At 35.4% G+C, this 14,509-nt stretch overlaps 2 protein-coding genes across 3 annotated transcripts; both read left to right on the forward strand.

The window, feature by feature from the left end:
* The first annotated feature begins 7,174 nt into the window (after positions 1 to 7,174).
* Positions 7,175 to 10,515, forward strand: LOC147524795 (uncharacterized). Of its 2 annotated transcripts, none has more exons than XM_086604337.1 (6): positions 7,175 to 7,320; positions 7,627 to 8,301; positions 8,405 to 8,503; positions 9,731 to 9,904; positions 9,993 to 10,051; positions 10,141 to 10,515. In XM_086604337.1, the coding sequence occupies exons 2-4, from the start codon at positions 7,629 to 7,631 to the stop codon at positions 9,763 to 9,765; spliced, it is 807 nt and encodes a 268-aa protein (XP_086460463.1). In that variant the 5' UTR covers positions 7,175 to 7,320; positions 7,627 to 7,628; the 3' UTR covers positions 9,766 to 9,904; positions 9,993 to 10,051; positions 10,141 to 10,515. The 2 variants fall into 2 exon arrangements, with proteins under 2 accessions (XP_086460463.1, XP_086460468.1); XM_086604342.1 differs by having other exon boundaries at positions 7,199 to 7,320; positions 7,604 to 8,301.
* Positions 10,516 to 11,312: 797 nt separating this feature from the next.
* LOC147524796 (Peroxidase superfamily protein) lies at positions 11,313 to 13,660 on the forward strand. The gene is made up of 4 exons (XM_086604333.1): positions 11,313 to 11,651; positions 12,090 to 12,281; positions 12,688 to 12,853; positions 13,015 to 13,660. Exons 1-4 carry the CDS (start codon positions 11,409 to 11,411, stop codon positions 13,437 to 13,439), a joined length of 1,026 nt encoding a protein of 341 aa, XP_086460459.1. The 5' UTR covers positions 11,313 to 11,408; the 3' UTR covers positions 13,440 to 13,660.
* The last annotated feature ends 849 nt before the right edge of the window (positions 13,661 to 14,509 follow it).

A 14,509-nucleotide genomic window follows, 5' to 3' on the forward strand; every position in this document is an offset into this window, starting at 1 on the left:
TTTCCTTTACCATGTATTATTTTAGTTCCTTAGTTTTGGATAGTTTTTTAGTTTTTGGTTTTGGAACAAAAGCTTGTAATAGTTTTAATGGAGGAAAATTTGTTTTCTTCTAGTGGAAATAAAATCTAAATGCAAGTGAGTTTTTATAGTTAGTTTCTTCTTTTTGTTCTCTCTCCTTCTTTTTACATTCTACATTAGTCATCTTTTAGCCCAAGGACCATGAGCTAAACCTTCCCTTTGTGGGGAGTTAATAATACTCATGTGAGGGAAAATCTTTGTTATTTGGTTTAGTGAGTTGTTTAGGAATAACAACTAGACCTACATCCTATCCCAAAATGATAGTTGGTGTAGTGTCTAGTTAGGGATCAAAGTGATGAGCTTAGAGATAAGTCATTGCTTTGGTTCTACATGCTAGCATGTATGAGCTTAAAGATGAGTCATATATGTTAGGGGTCAAGTTTTCTTTTATTAGGACTTGTCTAAGAGTTCTAGGAAGATTAGATGCACTTACTAAAATCAAATAACAAAAGTTATTTTCACATGAGGAGAATTAACTCTCCACTTTTGTTTTATTAAAATTTTATCTTGTCTTAGTTGCATGTTTACGTAACTTAATGTTTTAAATTTTTGTGTATTAAAGAAACCAAGTATTTAGTATTTATAAAATCATAGCTAAACTTACTCACTAGTTTCCTAAAAGAGTGAAACCAAATTGTAAGTGGTCCTAGAATTTAGGTTGGTTCGAATCCCTACTCCAAACAATATGAACACGAAGATCGTGAGTAAGGAAAAATATCTTTGAATTCGGACTTTGGCCAAAGAAGAGATTCAAATCTCTAATATAGCAAAAAGGTGAATATCACAGAGAATCAGAGACGCACTCCCACGTAGTGATAGACATGCCAGGCCTCGACGTCAGCAAGGAGAAGGATCTTCTAGACGTCGAGACGAGTCATGCACAGATTCTGACTAGGATTCCTAGTGTCCGTATGGTTGGATTTATTTCTTTTTCTATTTCTTTTTCACGTATATGACGTAGTATAAGTTAACTTTATGCTTAATATTATCTGCTCGTTTTATTTTGTTTTTCTTGTGGAATTTGGTTTATGAGTATAAAGTAAAACTTTATGCTTAATATTATCTGCTCATTTTATTTTGTTTTTCTTGTGGAATTTGGTTTATGAGTATAAAACAAATACATCATGCCAAATTTTTCCATTTTTCTTTCATGCATGTATTCAAAAATACAAAAACCCAAAAAGATTTTATAGTAGAATAAATATCTCTAGTATAATAAACCATGTATTTCTCGTTCTATATCAAACAACTCACGCCCCAAACTTATTTGGGGGAGGCGTATTTTCATCATGAAGAACATAATACAAGTGTATCGCCGTTTTTTCTCATGTTTCTATGGTAATCTCTTTTCTTATCTCTTCATACTTTGAGGGCAAAGCATATTTCTATTTGGGGGTGGTATAATAACATTTTGCAAAAACTATGCATTCTCTATATAGTATATATAATAGTATATTTCTTCCTTTCAAAAAATGTTTTTGAAAAAGACCAAAAATATTTTTCCATTTAGTATTAAAAAGTTTTGTTTCCTTTTTCTATGATGAATAAAAAGTTTAGAAGTCTCATTATAGCAATAGAGTAAGGACTTGTTCTTCGTACTTAGACTAATGTACGTACAATAGTTTCTGCATCTTTTCATAAATGGCATGCATCAGCATTTGTTTGTATATAGCAGTGAGTTTCCAAAGCCAAGATTAGAACAATTAAGTTCCATATCCTGTGAGAATCTAGCCAAAAGCCTCATCTTAATGATTATTGAGTGATGACACAAAGGATGTCCGAATAGAAAGACTACACATCCACTTGCTTGATCACCACGTCATATCCTATGAGAGAATTTAGACCCTTTTTGGATCGATATAGCCAAATAAACATTAAAAATCCAAAAAGATAGTTTTTCTCTAGTTACCCCTCTTGAGCCTTCACCCTTTCTAAAAGCCTTTTTATTCTTCACCAAAAATTCCTAACCCGTTACAACACACAATAAAAAGCTTACCCAGCCATGATGAGTTGAGAACTGGATGGATATCAGAAAAAAGAGAAGAGAAGACCTTGTACAAAAACAAAATAGTTATTTTCTTCAAAATGAAAAGAAAAGAAAAGAAAGACCCATCCAAAACCAAAACTCTAAAAAATTCAATGGAGTCAAAAATCGAATCTCCCAAAAGTTCAAAATTAAAAGGAGACGATATCAAAAACAAAAGCAAAGTTAGAACTCCCAAAATTCAAAATCATATGGAGTCACAAAGCCAAAGGGCTAAAAAAATGTATCACAATTCGAAACAAAAGAACAAAACGAGGTTCTTCTCTGGTTACAAGTATCTTGAAGACCCAGTTTCTTAACTTATCAGATTTTGTTTTTCCCTTCCTTTTTCTTTCTAAACCATCACCATAGCCCCGTAACTCCTAATAAAAGACATCTAGCTCGATTAGGAATAGGATGGTGTGATAGTAAGTGGCAAGCGTGATCAATCGACCCCGGTTTCTTTGGACATCATTTGAGTATGTGAGGAATTTAAGTGCTCGCTGCACTTGAGAGAATGAACCTTGAGTGAATCTATTAGAGAGTTGTGATTGCAACACACCCCTATGAGAACCCACCTTAAGGAAGCTCTCCAAAAGCCTCGGAAATAACTCTGTTTTTGCATTTTATTGCTCATGTTTTGTATATTTATCTTTAGATGATTAAATTACTGTATATATGTTATTCTGAGTTCAAAGGAGCTTGTCATTATTCACCGCTAATGAGATGTATAAAATTCTGAGAATAAATAAGGAAACAAGACCCTTTGTACTAAATAGAAGAAGTTTGTGAGTACCTTCACTTGAAAACTCTCACGAGGCTTTAATCTCGTCCACTAGGGAATTCCTAGTGGTTTAAGGCATTGTTGTATATGGTCAATGCAATCGCACTCTGCGAAACAAGATTAGTATAATTTATAATAAATCACTCATTTGTGATCTTAGTTTTTTTCTCTCATTCTTGCTTGAGGACAAGCAAGATGCTATTTGGAGGTGGTGATCAGCTCCCAAATGTGCGTTTTATTACCCGTATATTACTGTATTACAGTCCCTCTTACGCTTAACGAAAAGATAACTAATAGCTTTTATTGGCTTTTTCAGGTTAAGGAGTATTTCAGACCACTTGTCATAAAAGCTGCGTCTTAGCCCCAAAAAGAGTTTTAATCACGCTTATTATGAAGACCATGAGCTGCTATGGAAAAATATTGAAAAAGTCAAAGTCAACCGGTCAACAGTCAAAAGTCAAAGCCCTCAAATCAGAAGACCAGATATGGAGGCCCTTATCTCAAAATATGATGAATTTTCTCCCTAAACCTACCTTGGTCAAGAAGAAACCAAAAAGCAAAAGCAAAAGTAAAAGTAAAAGTGAAGTGTGAGGTGTCTAGTTTGTAATGGAGAAGAGCAAATATGTAAAAGGCAAAAGTAGGGGTATATAAGCAAAATGCAAGGGAGAGAGAAATTGTCCATTGTCTTAGGATCCAAACCATTTGGTTTGTTTAATTTCTTGTCTTGTTTTTCAATTCATGTTTTTATTTTCTTATTGTTTTATTTCATTTCAATCTTGTCACTTTCTTGTTCTTATTTTAATCAATCTTGTTTACTTGTTCTTTATTTCAACCTTTAAATCTTGTTCACTTGTTCTTATTTCAATATTTTAATCAATCTTCCCTTTTATGTTTTCAAGTCATTTCAATATAACAATCAAGCTTTCAATGTTTTCATTAGCTTAGAACCATTCTAATCCATACAAGAGTTTACCTTTCTTCTTCACATCTCCCCCACTCAAACTCTAAACAATTTAGGATGAACCTCACTCTTAAAATAACTTTTTAAAGTATACTCACCACAATCTAAAGCTTCATGGCCCAAAACATAGCTCCCAAGCCCATGCCCGAAATTGTAACCCAAACCTCTATTATAAAGAGGATTAGGGAAAAAACAATATATCTTCTTCCCCCATTAGTTTTAGTATAATTTAGGGTTTATATTGTAGCCTTCAATTAACCTCCATTAAAACACCACTATTTCAATAAAGTTCATTCCTTTCTTCATTAATTTCATTCAATGTCTTATTTAATTGTTAGTATAGTTGTTATTCCAATGAGTTTAGGCTAATCTCATCATTAAAGATGATGATTATGAAGCCTAAAGAAGGATTTTATTGTAGATGATAATTATTTCGTTGTGTAAGATTAAACATGTTTAGCTTCTTAATTATATATGTTTAAAGATAAATTGTATATTGAATTGAACCAAGGATTGTTAGGGTTAGAACAGAGATGTTTTATCATAATTCTCCTTCATACTAGTAGTAATGAATATAGAGATGTAGGTTATTGTTAGGGATCAAGAACGTCCAAACTTTTGTTGGAACATTATGGGAAGACATTAGAATAGAGCTTTACAATGAAGAAATTAGAATTTGCATGAGATAACTTGTTAGGTGGATTATTCATTACTCTTTATATTTCTTCATTCATTTGAATATCATATTTTATTGCTTAGATTAAATTAGTTTAAGTTTTAGTCAATAGCATAATCATAGTTTAATTTATCTCTCAACATAAACATTAATGTTCTCACCATCGTTTCTCTTGTTTTAATTAGTTGAATTCTATTTGCATCTTCTTGATTAGGTGTAGAACGAATCCGTACTCTTATATTGCATGATATGTTTGAGAGTAGAAAATTGATACAAATACATTAATTGGTATTATAACTCTTTTCGTGTATATCATGCTTTCCACAACATTGGTTTTTGCCGCCATGGAATATTTGTCGTTCTTCTCAGATAAATGGTTATCTTCCTCTATCTTTAAACGGATGATCAATTCTTCAAGGTTCATCTCTTTGCGTTTATATATGCTTGAGATAGTTCTTAAAATCCTTCCAAGATGGTGGTAATTTTTCAACCATAGCAGCAGCCACTTGGAATGATTCACTCATGGTCATTCCATCATCAATAACATCATGTAGGATTACTTGAAGTTCTTGAACTTGGCTTATGACGGTCTTAGAATCCGTCATCTTGAAATCAAGAAATCGTCCAACTATGAATTTCTTCATGCCAGCATCTTGAGTCTTATATTTCTTGTCCAAAGAATCCCAAAGTTCCTTAGCCGTTTTGAACATGTTATACACATTGTACAATGATTCGGCCAATCCGCTAAGATTATAATTTATACACAATAAATCAGCATGAAACTAAGCATCGATCTTTTACCAACACCTTTTCCTTGTCATTTTCATCATGGATTACTTCAGAAGCCTTATCCCACAGAAAGCTTGCCAAGTTAAGGGTGGTCAGATAGAAGAGCATCTTCTGTTGCCAGCGCTTGAAATTAGTTCAATTAAACTTTCCAGGCTTCTCCCCATAAGGAACATAATGGGGAACAACAGTAGGAACTGCAACAGGAACAACATGAGTAACTGGTGGTGTTTCCATTTATGAAACAGAAACATACTTTGTTAATTCTTAAAAATGGAAAACAGTCGAAAACATAAACAAATTATGTTGGTAACGAAAAACTGCACTAAAACTTGATTAGTAAGTATATTCAAAAAAAGAAAAGAAAATATGTCTTAAGTTATTAGGAACCACAACTCAAATATACTCACTTTTTACCAATACAGTACAAACTTTTCTCTCAAATGTACCAAGTACGAAAATGTCAATCCGAGCCTAGTGAAGATTCACTATGTCCTAAGACATATATATTTTTCCCCTCACGGTGCTTCAAGGTTGGATGGAAAATTGTCTCCCAAGATAGAATGGATTTTTCCTTGTATGGAAAGCAACACTTTAATTCCATAGAATCACCGAACTCAACATTGTGTTTTGACTAAGAACAGAGAAGAGAAAAGATGTTAAAACTGACGTCTCTTCATGCAAAAACGTTCGATATTTATTGGAGAGTGGTGCATTTTCGAAACAACACAGCAACTGTTCGAATAGTCACATTTTTCAAAATGACGCACCTTTTTGGCATAATACAACGTTTCGAACTGTTGCATGCATCTTTCGAAAGGTCGCACCTTTTTAGCATAATGCAACGTTCCGAACCGTTGCATGCATCTTTCGAAAGGTTGCATCTTTTCGGCGTAATACAACGTTCCGAACCGTTACACCATTTTCGGAAATGTTTTCTCACTTTATTGTTTCAAGTGAAACTATTAAGCCTTATGGGCCCAAATGGATTAGCCATTGTTAAGAAATTGGTTGTCCAAAAAGAATATACACTACACACCACCTAGCCATGCTCAAGTTCAACTAAGGATGGAATCTGAGCCGATATACTACACACCACCTAGCCATGCCCAAGTCCAACTAAGGATGGAATTTGAGCCGAGCGTCTTGGGCTCTGCTCGTTTAAGCTCGGTTCGATCTCAAATTAAAGCTTGTATAACAAATGAGTTTGATGAAGCTCAGCTCGTTTAGCTCAAATAGCATTTTTGTAGTGTAAAATAATCGAGCTATTCAAGCTTGGCTCGAGCTCGCTCGTTTAACTATATAAGCCGAGCTCAATTTAAGGCTCATTTAATAAACGAGCCGAGCTTGTGAATAGTAAAGCTCGGCTTGGTTAGCTTGAATTCCACCCTTAAGCCCAACTGATCAAGCCAAGCAGGCCGATTGGCTAGACGGACGGCAAGGGCACATGCGCGTGTGTGTGTTTCTTGTTGAGTTTGATTGCGTTCCGTCTCCACAGAAAATTAGTGGTACCCTTTGGGGCCCAACCCAAGTAATCACAATTAGGCCTTATAAACTCAATAACTTTTTGGTGTTATTCCCATGTAAGACTACGTGTTTTTCACACACATTTCTCAACAATTTCATCTCAAGTGAAATAATTTGGGAGACAAATTACTTATTTATTTCTCAAAGGATTTGTACAAATTCATGTTATATGTGTTCGCAACAATCTATAGCAGTATAGATGAATACTGATAGAGTCAACTTTGGTTTTTAAATTGAGAAGAGGCCCAAACCGACCTTATTTAACAAACTGTAGAGAGATCAGAAAGCAGTACGGGTAAGGCCCAAAGATTTTCTACAATACTTATCTCGATAACAACGATCGACGGTCTAAAACAACATTCATTTGAAATGAGACCCGTACCATTTCTCACGAACTCTTATTATTTCTTCTTGAACTTGTAAAAAAAAGGCCACTCATTTCATTTCCCACCTGAATAAATCAAACCACCCCACTTTTCCAGGAGGTAATTTTAACTTACATTTCCTTCCAAGTCTCCACTCAATTTATTTATCTAGGTTTAAAATTGCAAAGGTTTTGATTTTGGTCCACTCTTAGATTAATTATAAATTAATTAAATGTACTAATGAAAAAAAATTCTTAGTGAATTTTGGATTGGTGGTCCACAAAATTTAACATCATAAATACGCAGCTAGTTAGAAGCTAACATATTTTTTTTTTCCTGAAGCTTTTTTTTTTTTTAATTTTTGAATCATTGGAATTGTTTTTGTTCTATACTTGATATATAGTTAAACGAATCAATTGATTTTAGTTATGAGGAAAAGAGGAAAGACTGCTCCATATACGCCACGATTATTTAGACCTCCAGATGATATTGAAACTGTGAGGCGGCAACAGAGAGAGCTACGGCGGATTAGACAACGGGCAAGGAGAATTAATATGACGGAAGCACAAATGGACAAACGCAGGGAGCGTGATCGTGCGTATTATCTAAGAAAGAAAGCGGAAAAAATTGAACAAGTTAAAGAAGAAGAAGAAGAAGAAGAAATGGATGTGGATGTGGAAGTGGATCATAGCGAGGAACCACTTAAGACCAAGATGCTGGATCCTAAGAAGAGCCGGTTGACCTATGTGAAGCATTTGGCTAGAAATTTAGACTTTAACATGGTTAGAGGAGGTAAACGTATCACCAACATAAGGCGTGAAGCTAGAAATATGCATAGTGCAGTTCTTGATTCAAGTGAAGAAAACAGACGTCCTATCCAAAAATTTGGAAATTCACTTGATAATAATGGCGCAGTTCTTTATTCGAGTGAAGAAAACAGGCGTCCTATCCAAAAATTTGAAAATTCCCTTGATAACAATGGCTCCCTTTCCCTTTTGCAAGAATGCACAGAAGTAGAATTCTCGAGGATGAAAAGATGTGCTTCAGCAGCTAGGATAGGTTCTTCCAAAGGGTTTCTGAAAATTAACATTCATAAGAGAGGTATGTCGATTACTTTATCTCCTTTTTTAGGTGTTTTTATCTATTAACAAGACAAAAACTTCAGCCTAAAGATTGTATTACAAAATTGAACATTCAAATGTAGATGTGAATAACTCTCGTGGACTTTATGGTATTGACACAAAGCGGTTCGAAGATTCCGAAGGAAGCAGTACTGATAGTGAAGAACTCCTTGCTTGTGAAGGTTATAACACTTCTCTCTTCTATTTAAGACCTTTATTCCCAGTTAAATTACCAATCTTCACATTAGTGTCTTCTTATATACTACACCCGCTGTTATCTTTTCGTATAATTGTCCTCTGGCCATGGTCAAATGAGTTCATCCAAATATATGGTTGAAAACTGATGATAATACAATTGTATTAATTTATGTATTAGTATTAGGAAGGTCATTGTACTAAGCTGTACATGTCCAACTATACATAGGAATGAACTAGTTAGAAGATTCTTTGGTCAATGTGTATATGGATGGTGAGGTGGGAGCATCTTACTGCTGTCTATAAATATGAAGAGCCATGCACTGAAGCTATTGAAATATAGGGCATTTTAATAGGCATTTAAATGATTAGAATAAGCTCCAAAAGAAATCTGATCATAGCCATCACTTTCTAAGTTTGTCAAAGTGATGATTACAAGTCATAGCTGACTGGAAGGTAGGCAAATTATAGCAGCTTTATATGTAATCAGCTCTCCAATTACAGTAGAAAAATCTAATTGTACCTTAGTCGAAGTCGGTATAAAGTTTTGCTAGTTTCTATTCCGTCACATTAACGTTGTGTTGATTACATAGGTTGCATATGTTTCTTTCTTATGGTACGTAGGTAGAAGGTGGAAGGGTAAGACCCATTAAATTACCTCACCTTGAGAGATCTTGTCAAAATTTTGCCAATAAAAGTGACTATAGTCTTTGACATAGATGCATCATTTGTTCTTCAAAAGCATTAGGTATAAGTGCAACCTAGGCCCAAATTAAATGGTTACCATCAGTGTTTTAAAAGGCATCAAAGTGTTGAGTCTCACTGTCTCTATGTGGCTTGAGGCTTAAGCCTCAATAACAAAAATACAAAAAGGAGAATAAGGAGAAAATGGGGTTTGATATTAAGAATAGAATGAGCTGTTTTTGGATGCTCAAAACATAGGGATTTTCTAATCTTTAAAGAGTGGGCTAAGTCGTCAAAAAATGGGGGAAAAAAAGTATTCAAGTGTAGAAACATGTAAGGATTAAGCCTCCCCTCAAAGGCTTAAGGCGTGCCTTGAGGCTTTAACCTCAATGCTTTTTTATTTTTAAGCCTTTGTTACCATCTTGGAACTACTTAGGTAGGATACTGTGTGCCGAACATATTTCTAGAGAAATATTAGTACCTGAACTCATTATGTATGGAAGTTTCTGATTACTTGGTATTGATTTCAGTCTTGAAGAGCCTATCTAAGAGTCGGTGTTCTTAAACATCTCAAACTCATCATCTGTTCAAGAGGGTACGACAAGGAAGGATATCTCTTGAGGAGGAATTTAATAGTGCAGTAGAAAGATTCTGCATTATCTGAAACAACACAGCACAAACAGTGCAGATGGATCGGGATATTTGTAAATACATTTCTCTGTGACTGTAATTTTTGTTTATTGCTGTTTTAATTAGTGTCTTTCGCCATCTAATCCCATTTTTCCTGTGCAGGTATACTACCTTTGTACATTGCCAAATTCCAAAGAAGCAGAGGCTCTGTTCATAATTTTGTAATTTTTTCAACTTATTTTTTTAATTTTCTGTTTCTGGTTACTACAGGATAATGAACAGGGAAATATTGTTTTGGTCATCGTTTCAGGCCGCTTGTGCTTGTTACTACTAGGAGTTGATGACAATTCTTCAATTGTTGATTCTGCAAAACTGAATGATACTCTCGATTCATTATCAACTCTCATATCCCTGCCATGGTATGAACTACCTACATTGATTAAATGGATGACTTCTCTCATCTGGCGTTGTTGTAACATGTAAAGTTAGCATTAGCAATTGTACTGAAACGTGTATTGATTAAATGGATGACTTCTCATCTGGCTTTGTTGTAAAATGTAAGTTCGCATTAGCTATTGTACTGTAGTGTATAACACAAAAATGTAGACATCTTTTGCTTTCTTTTAGACAAAAGAGATATGGTAATAAACAGCATGGATCTGTTAATATTCCATGTTCTATTCCATACTAGTCTTGGTGTTGAACTTTGGTCTCAGAAGATAAACTTTTTAGGTGTCTGAATATCTGAAGTTTGATGTAGTGAAAAAAAAAACCCTCCAACTTGAAACTATAAGTAATTCGCAAGATGGACTAGAGTGTGTTATGATGGATTGTAATGTTCAAAATATTTCAGATTTCTGTACACCAAGACGGGTAGGATGAGAATGATGGTGAAGCGTGTAATGCACCAGAGATGAGTGCATACACTGTTGCGCCTGGTATGTTTTTAAGCGATCTTGGCGTGCCTTCAGCCGCCTCAGCAGGCCTTTGACGCACCACACCCGCCATGCCCTTAGCAGATTTTGTCTTGAATTATTTGAATTAGTAACTGATGATGGGCAAATAAAACCGTTTAACATTCATTAAGAACAATGTACAGTAAAACAATGTAGAGAGTCTAGCTTTGCAGGTTTCAATCTTATACTTTTTGCCACAGGTGCCAAGGTAAATCAAGGCACACTGCAGCCGTTGATCAAGTTTTACAAACCAAAAGAAACTCAACCACAGTCAACTTTCTTCTCGTCTGCTTTTGGAAAAAACACCATTATTCTAAAGATTACTGTTTGTCTACGGGAGACTACAGGAGTGTAGCCAGAGAAAGGGATTCCCTACTTACAGATTAGGAGTTAACTGATGTAACGAAAGCAAAGCCGTTAGGTGGAGTTAGTTACATCTACTTTGATTTGAAGGTTTTGTTTTTTTTTAATTTTGTTTTTAAACCAAGTTGGTTTTGAAAACAAGGGAAAAACTTGAGTGACACTAAGAGCAACGTATATAAAAGGAAATGCGTTTTATATTACCCGTCAAGAGCAAAGCAACTCAATCCTCTCCATACTTAGCAACACGAGACCTCTGAGAATGATCTCTTCATTAATGGATTTGACTAAGATGTTCCTAATTGCAGTTGTGTTGATGTCCTATGGAGCTTATGGAGCTAAGGCTACGAACCCTGATGATGGATACTTACTTCCTTATCACTACAGAGACTTGTGCCCTTTCGCAGAGGAGATTGTGAGACGTAACGTTAAGATTGCAGTGCGTAAAGATCCTCGGATGGCAGCCTCCCTTCTCCGCCTACATTTTCATGATTGCTTTGTTATGGTATAAGTTTCTTAAACATAATTGTTATATACCATTAAGTACCATTGCTTTAGGCTGTCATACCATGAATATGCAAACACTGAAGGATGCATTGAATTTGCAGTAGTGTCTGTAGATATACTATGAAAGATAATAGAGCCCTTGCTCACGTGCTCGTGATACGGTGAGATACACACCTGTGCCCTGAAATACTTGTTGGTGTGTATCTTGGGGCATTTGTCTGTCTCACCACAAAAATGTCATGAGGAGCGGCTCTCTTACCCTTTTTAGTTTACACCATAACAAGACATGAAACTGGAATTAATAAATGTTAGGCGCCTTGATTACAACTTAAAAGAAGAGAGCCATCAAATGTTATACATTTGTTTTAGATGTTTGCATCGACTGATGCCAATTGAACAGTCTTACTCATCATTCAGTTGTGTTGTTTTTTGCAAGGGATGTGATGCTTCAGTTCTTTTGGATAACAGTGTTGGCATCGTGAGTGAGAAGGAGGCTGTGCCAAACTTGAACTCATTAAGAGGGTACGAGGTAATTGATAGGATCAAAGCCCTTTTGGAGGAGGCATGCCCCAAGACTGTATCTTGTGCCGATCTTCTCGCCATTGCTGCTAGAGATGCTGTTGTACTGGTATAAATAACTTCTACATCACAAATTGTGTCGCATGACTAATCAAATTTCCATTCAGTGCAAGTCATTGTCATTCAAATACATTGACTAATGAAAAACTAAGCATTTAAAATTCATTCATTGCAAACTCAAACTATTTATGATTAACTAACGTGCATGATCAGGGGAAATTTTTCGTGATAATGCATTTTTTACCCTCAATGCTTTTCCGTAGTTCCCAAATACGTAGTTACTAATATGTAAAATGAATGGGAAATAATAAAATGACTCTATTTAAGGTTTATATTTACAGAAATTGAAGAATTTTATGTTTAGCAAAGTTCTGATAGAGTTGGACCATTGCTCATCCTAGCTTTGATGTCATTTTCGTTATCTATTACGACTCATTCGTCCTTATTTTCAACAGAGAGGTGGCCCAAGTTGGGAAGTTGGACTAGGTAGGCTGGATTCTCTTACAGCAAGCTTCAGTGGTGCTAACCAGTTTATTCCAGCACCAAATTCTTCGTTGGAGACTTTAATTTCAAATTTCGCCGTCCAAGGTCTAGGCATTGGAGACTTGGTCGCTTTATCTGGTAATCTTCTTAGCCATCCACGTTACACAACTCAATTTGCATTTCTTAAAGATTTTCTTTCAAAGAAACTGTAGACTGATTTTTTGCTACATTGTCGAATGGGACTGCATTTTTGCTATATAGCAAATGTAACAATTTTTTGTTGAACATAAATGCACCAGGTAGCCACACTATAGGAAAATCAAGGTGCACAAGCTTCAAGCAAAGGATATACAATCCAGACATAGAGTATGAAGTGGATCGCTACAAGAGAAACACAATCTTTCGTCGAGTTTTAAGGTCCATATGTCCAGAATATGGAAGAGATGATGCAGTGGTTCCGCTTGACCTCAGGACTCCTGCAAGATTTGATAACCAATACTTTCGCAACCTTATTGAAGGCAACGGCTTGCTAAATAGTGACAATGTTCTAATATCTCAGGATATAGAAGGAGAGATAAGAAAACAAGTATGGGCCTATGCCTCTGATGAGAAACTCTTTTTCAAGTCATTTGCTGCATCGATGGTGAAAATGGGAAACATCAATGTTCTCACTGGAGCCGAAGGACAAATTAGGCGAAATTGTAGATGTGTAAACACCTGGTGACACTGAAACACCTATGAAATTTGAAGGTAAATGACGAAGGCGTGAATAACTAGTTATGCATATTAAGTAATACCTTGAATGGTATACAGTAACATTATTGATTTCAGCATTACATTATGCTCAGTTAACCATTTCTTTATGTCATTGGTTCATTGCTCTATGACTTGGTGAGTCTGGTATGTTTGAATCTTTTTATAAAAAGTGTTGAAGTATGTAAAGTATTCCACGTTTCTATAAGTGTAGATACATAATTAGTACGTAGTTGCTGTTTTGAGTAGCTTGACACCCAAGTAAGTCAAGTATAAATATATGAACTAAGGTGTAGAAAAACAACCCTCTAACCCTATTATTCTAGCTCCCACTCTTCTCCATTCTTCTCTTTTTTGGTTTCTCAATTACAACAATATTACAACTCTCTTAGCATCACCACTAATATGGTATCAGAGTATCAGGTTCAAATCTAAGTTTAGTGGTATGCTAGGAGAGGTAACCCCCAAAATAAGTATACAAGAAAAAAAATTATTATTTTTCAGTTTTCAGTATAGTATTCAATTCAAGTTTTAATTTTTCTCACAAGAAGTTTCCGCTGGTGTTTAAAGTTTGTTTGAAAAATGCTAGGAGAGAAATCCAAAGTTTCTCAGTATTGTTTCACTTCTGCAATCTCTCTATCTCAGTATTGATAAAGGGGCGCATTATTCAAGGTTCCACAATCTCTTTGTCTTAGTATTGATAAGAGGGGCACAACTTCTCTGTATCTCACAGTCTCTGAAGTTAGTATTGGACAAGGCGTGCACGCGCTCGGTTTAGCCTTCTGCTAGGCGCGCTCTGGGCTCTGTATCTCGCAGTTTCTAGTGGAAGGCACACATACGCTCGATTTAGCCTTTTGCTAGGCGCGCACGCGCTTTGGATTGTTCGTCTAGCACGCTCTCTTCATATCCATACAATATCCATACAAAACTTTATTGCAATCGTTGGGTTTCTTGATTGAAAGTATTGGTTCGCTTCCGCAGTTGGTGTATGGTGAAAATATGGAGATATGAGCTCGTTGAGTAATTTCGAGTATTGTTGGT

Source organism: Coptis chinensis, chromosome 1 (assembly GCF_015680905.1).
Source record: "Coptis chinensis isolate HL-2020 chromosome 1, ASM1568090v1, whole genome shotgun sequence".
Lineage (NCBI taxonomy): Eukaryota > Viridiplantae > Streptophyta > Magnoliopsida > Ranunculales > Ranunculaceae > Coptis > Coptis chinensis.

Coding starts and splice junctions, on each gene's coding strand:
- LOC147524796 (XM_086604333.1), top strand. CDS start 11,409: ATGATCTCTTCATTAATGGATTTGACTAAGATGTTCCTAATTGCAGTT. Junction 12,282..12,687: donor CTAGAGATGCTGTTGTACTG/GTATAAATAACT, acceptor TATTTTCAACAG/AGAGGTGGCCCAAGTTGGGA. Junction 12,854..13,014: donor AGACTTGGTCGCTTTATCTG/GTAATCTTCTTA, acceptor TAAATGCACCAG/GTAGCCACACTATAGGAAAA.
- LOC147524795 (XM_086604337.1), top strand. CDS start 7,629: ATGAGGAAAAGAGGAAAGACTGCTCCATATACGCCACGATTATTTAGA. Junction 8,302..8,404: donor AATTAACATTCATAAGAGAG/GTATGTCGATTA, acceptor ATTCAAATGTAG/ATGTGAATAACTCTCGTGGA. Junction 8,504..9,730: donor AGAACTCCTTGCTTGTGAAG/GTTATAACACTT, acceptor TATTGATTTCAG/TCTTGAAGAGCCTATCTAAG.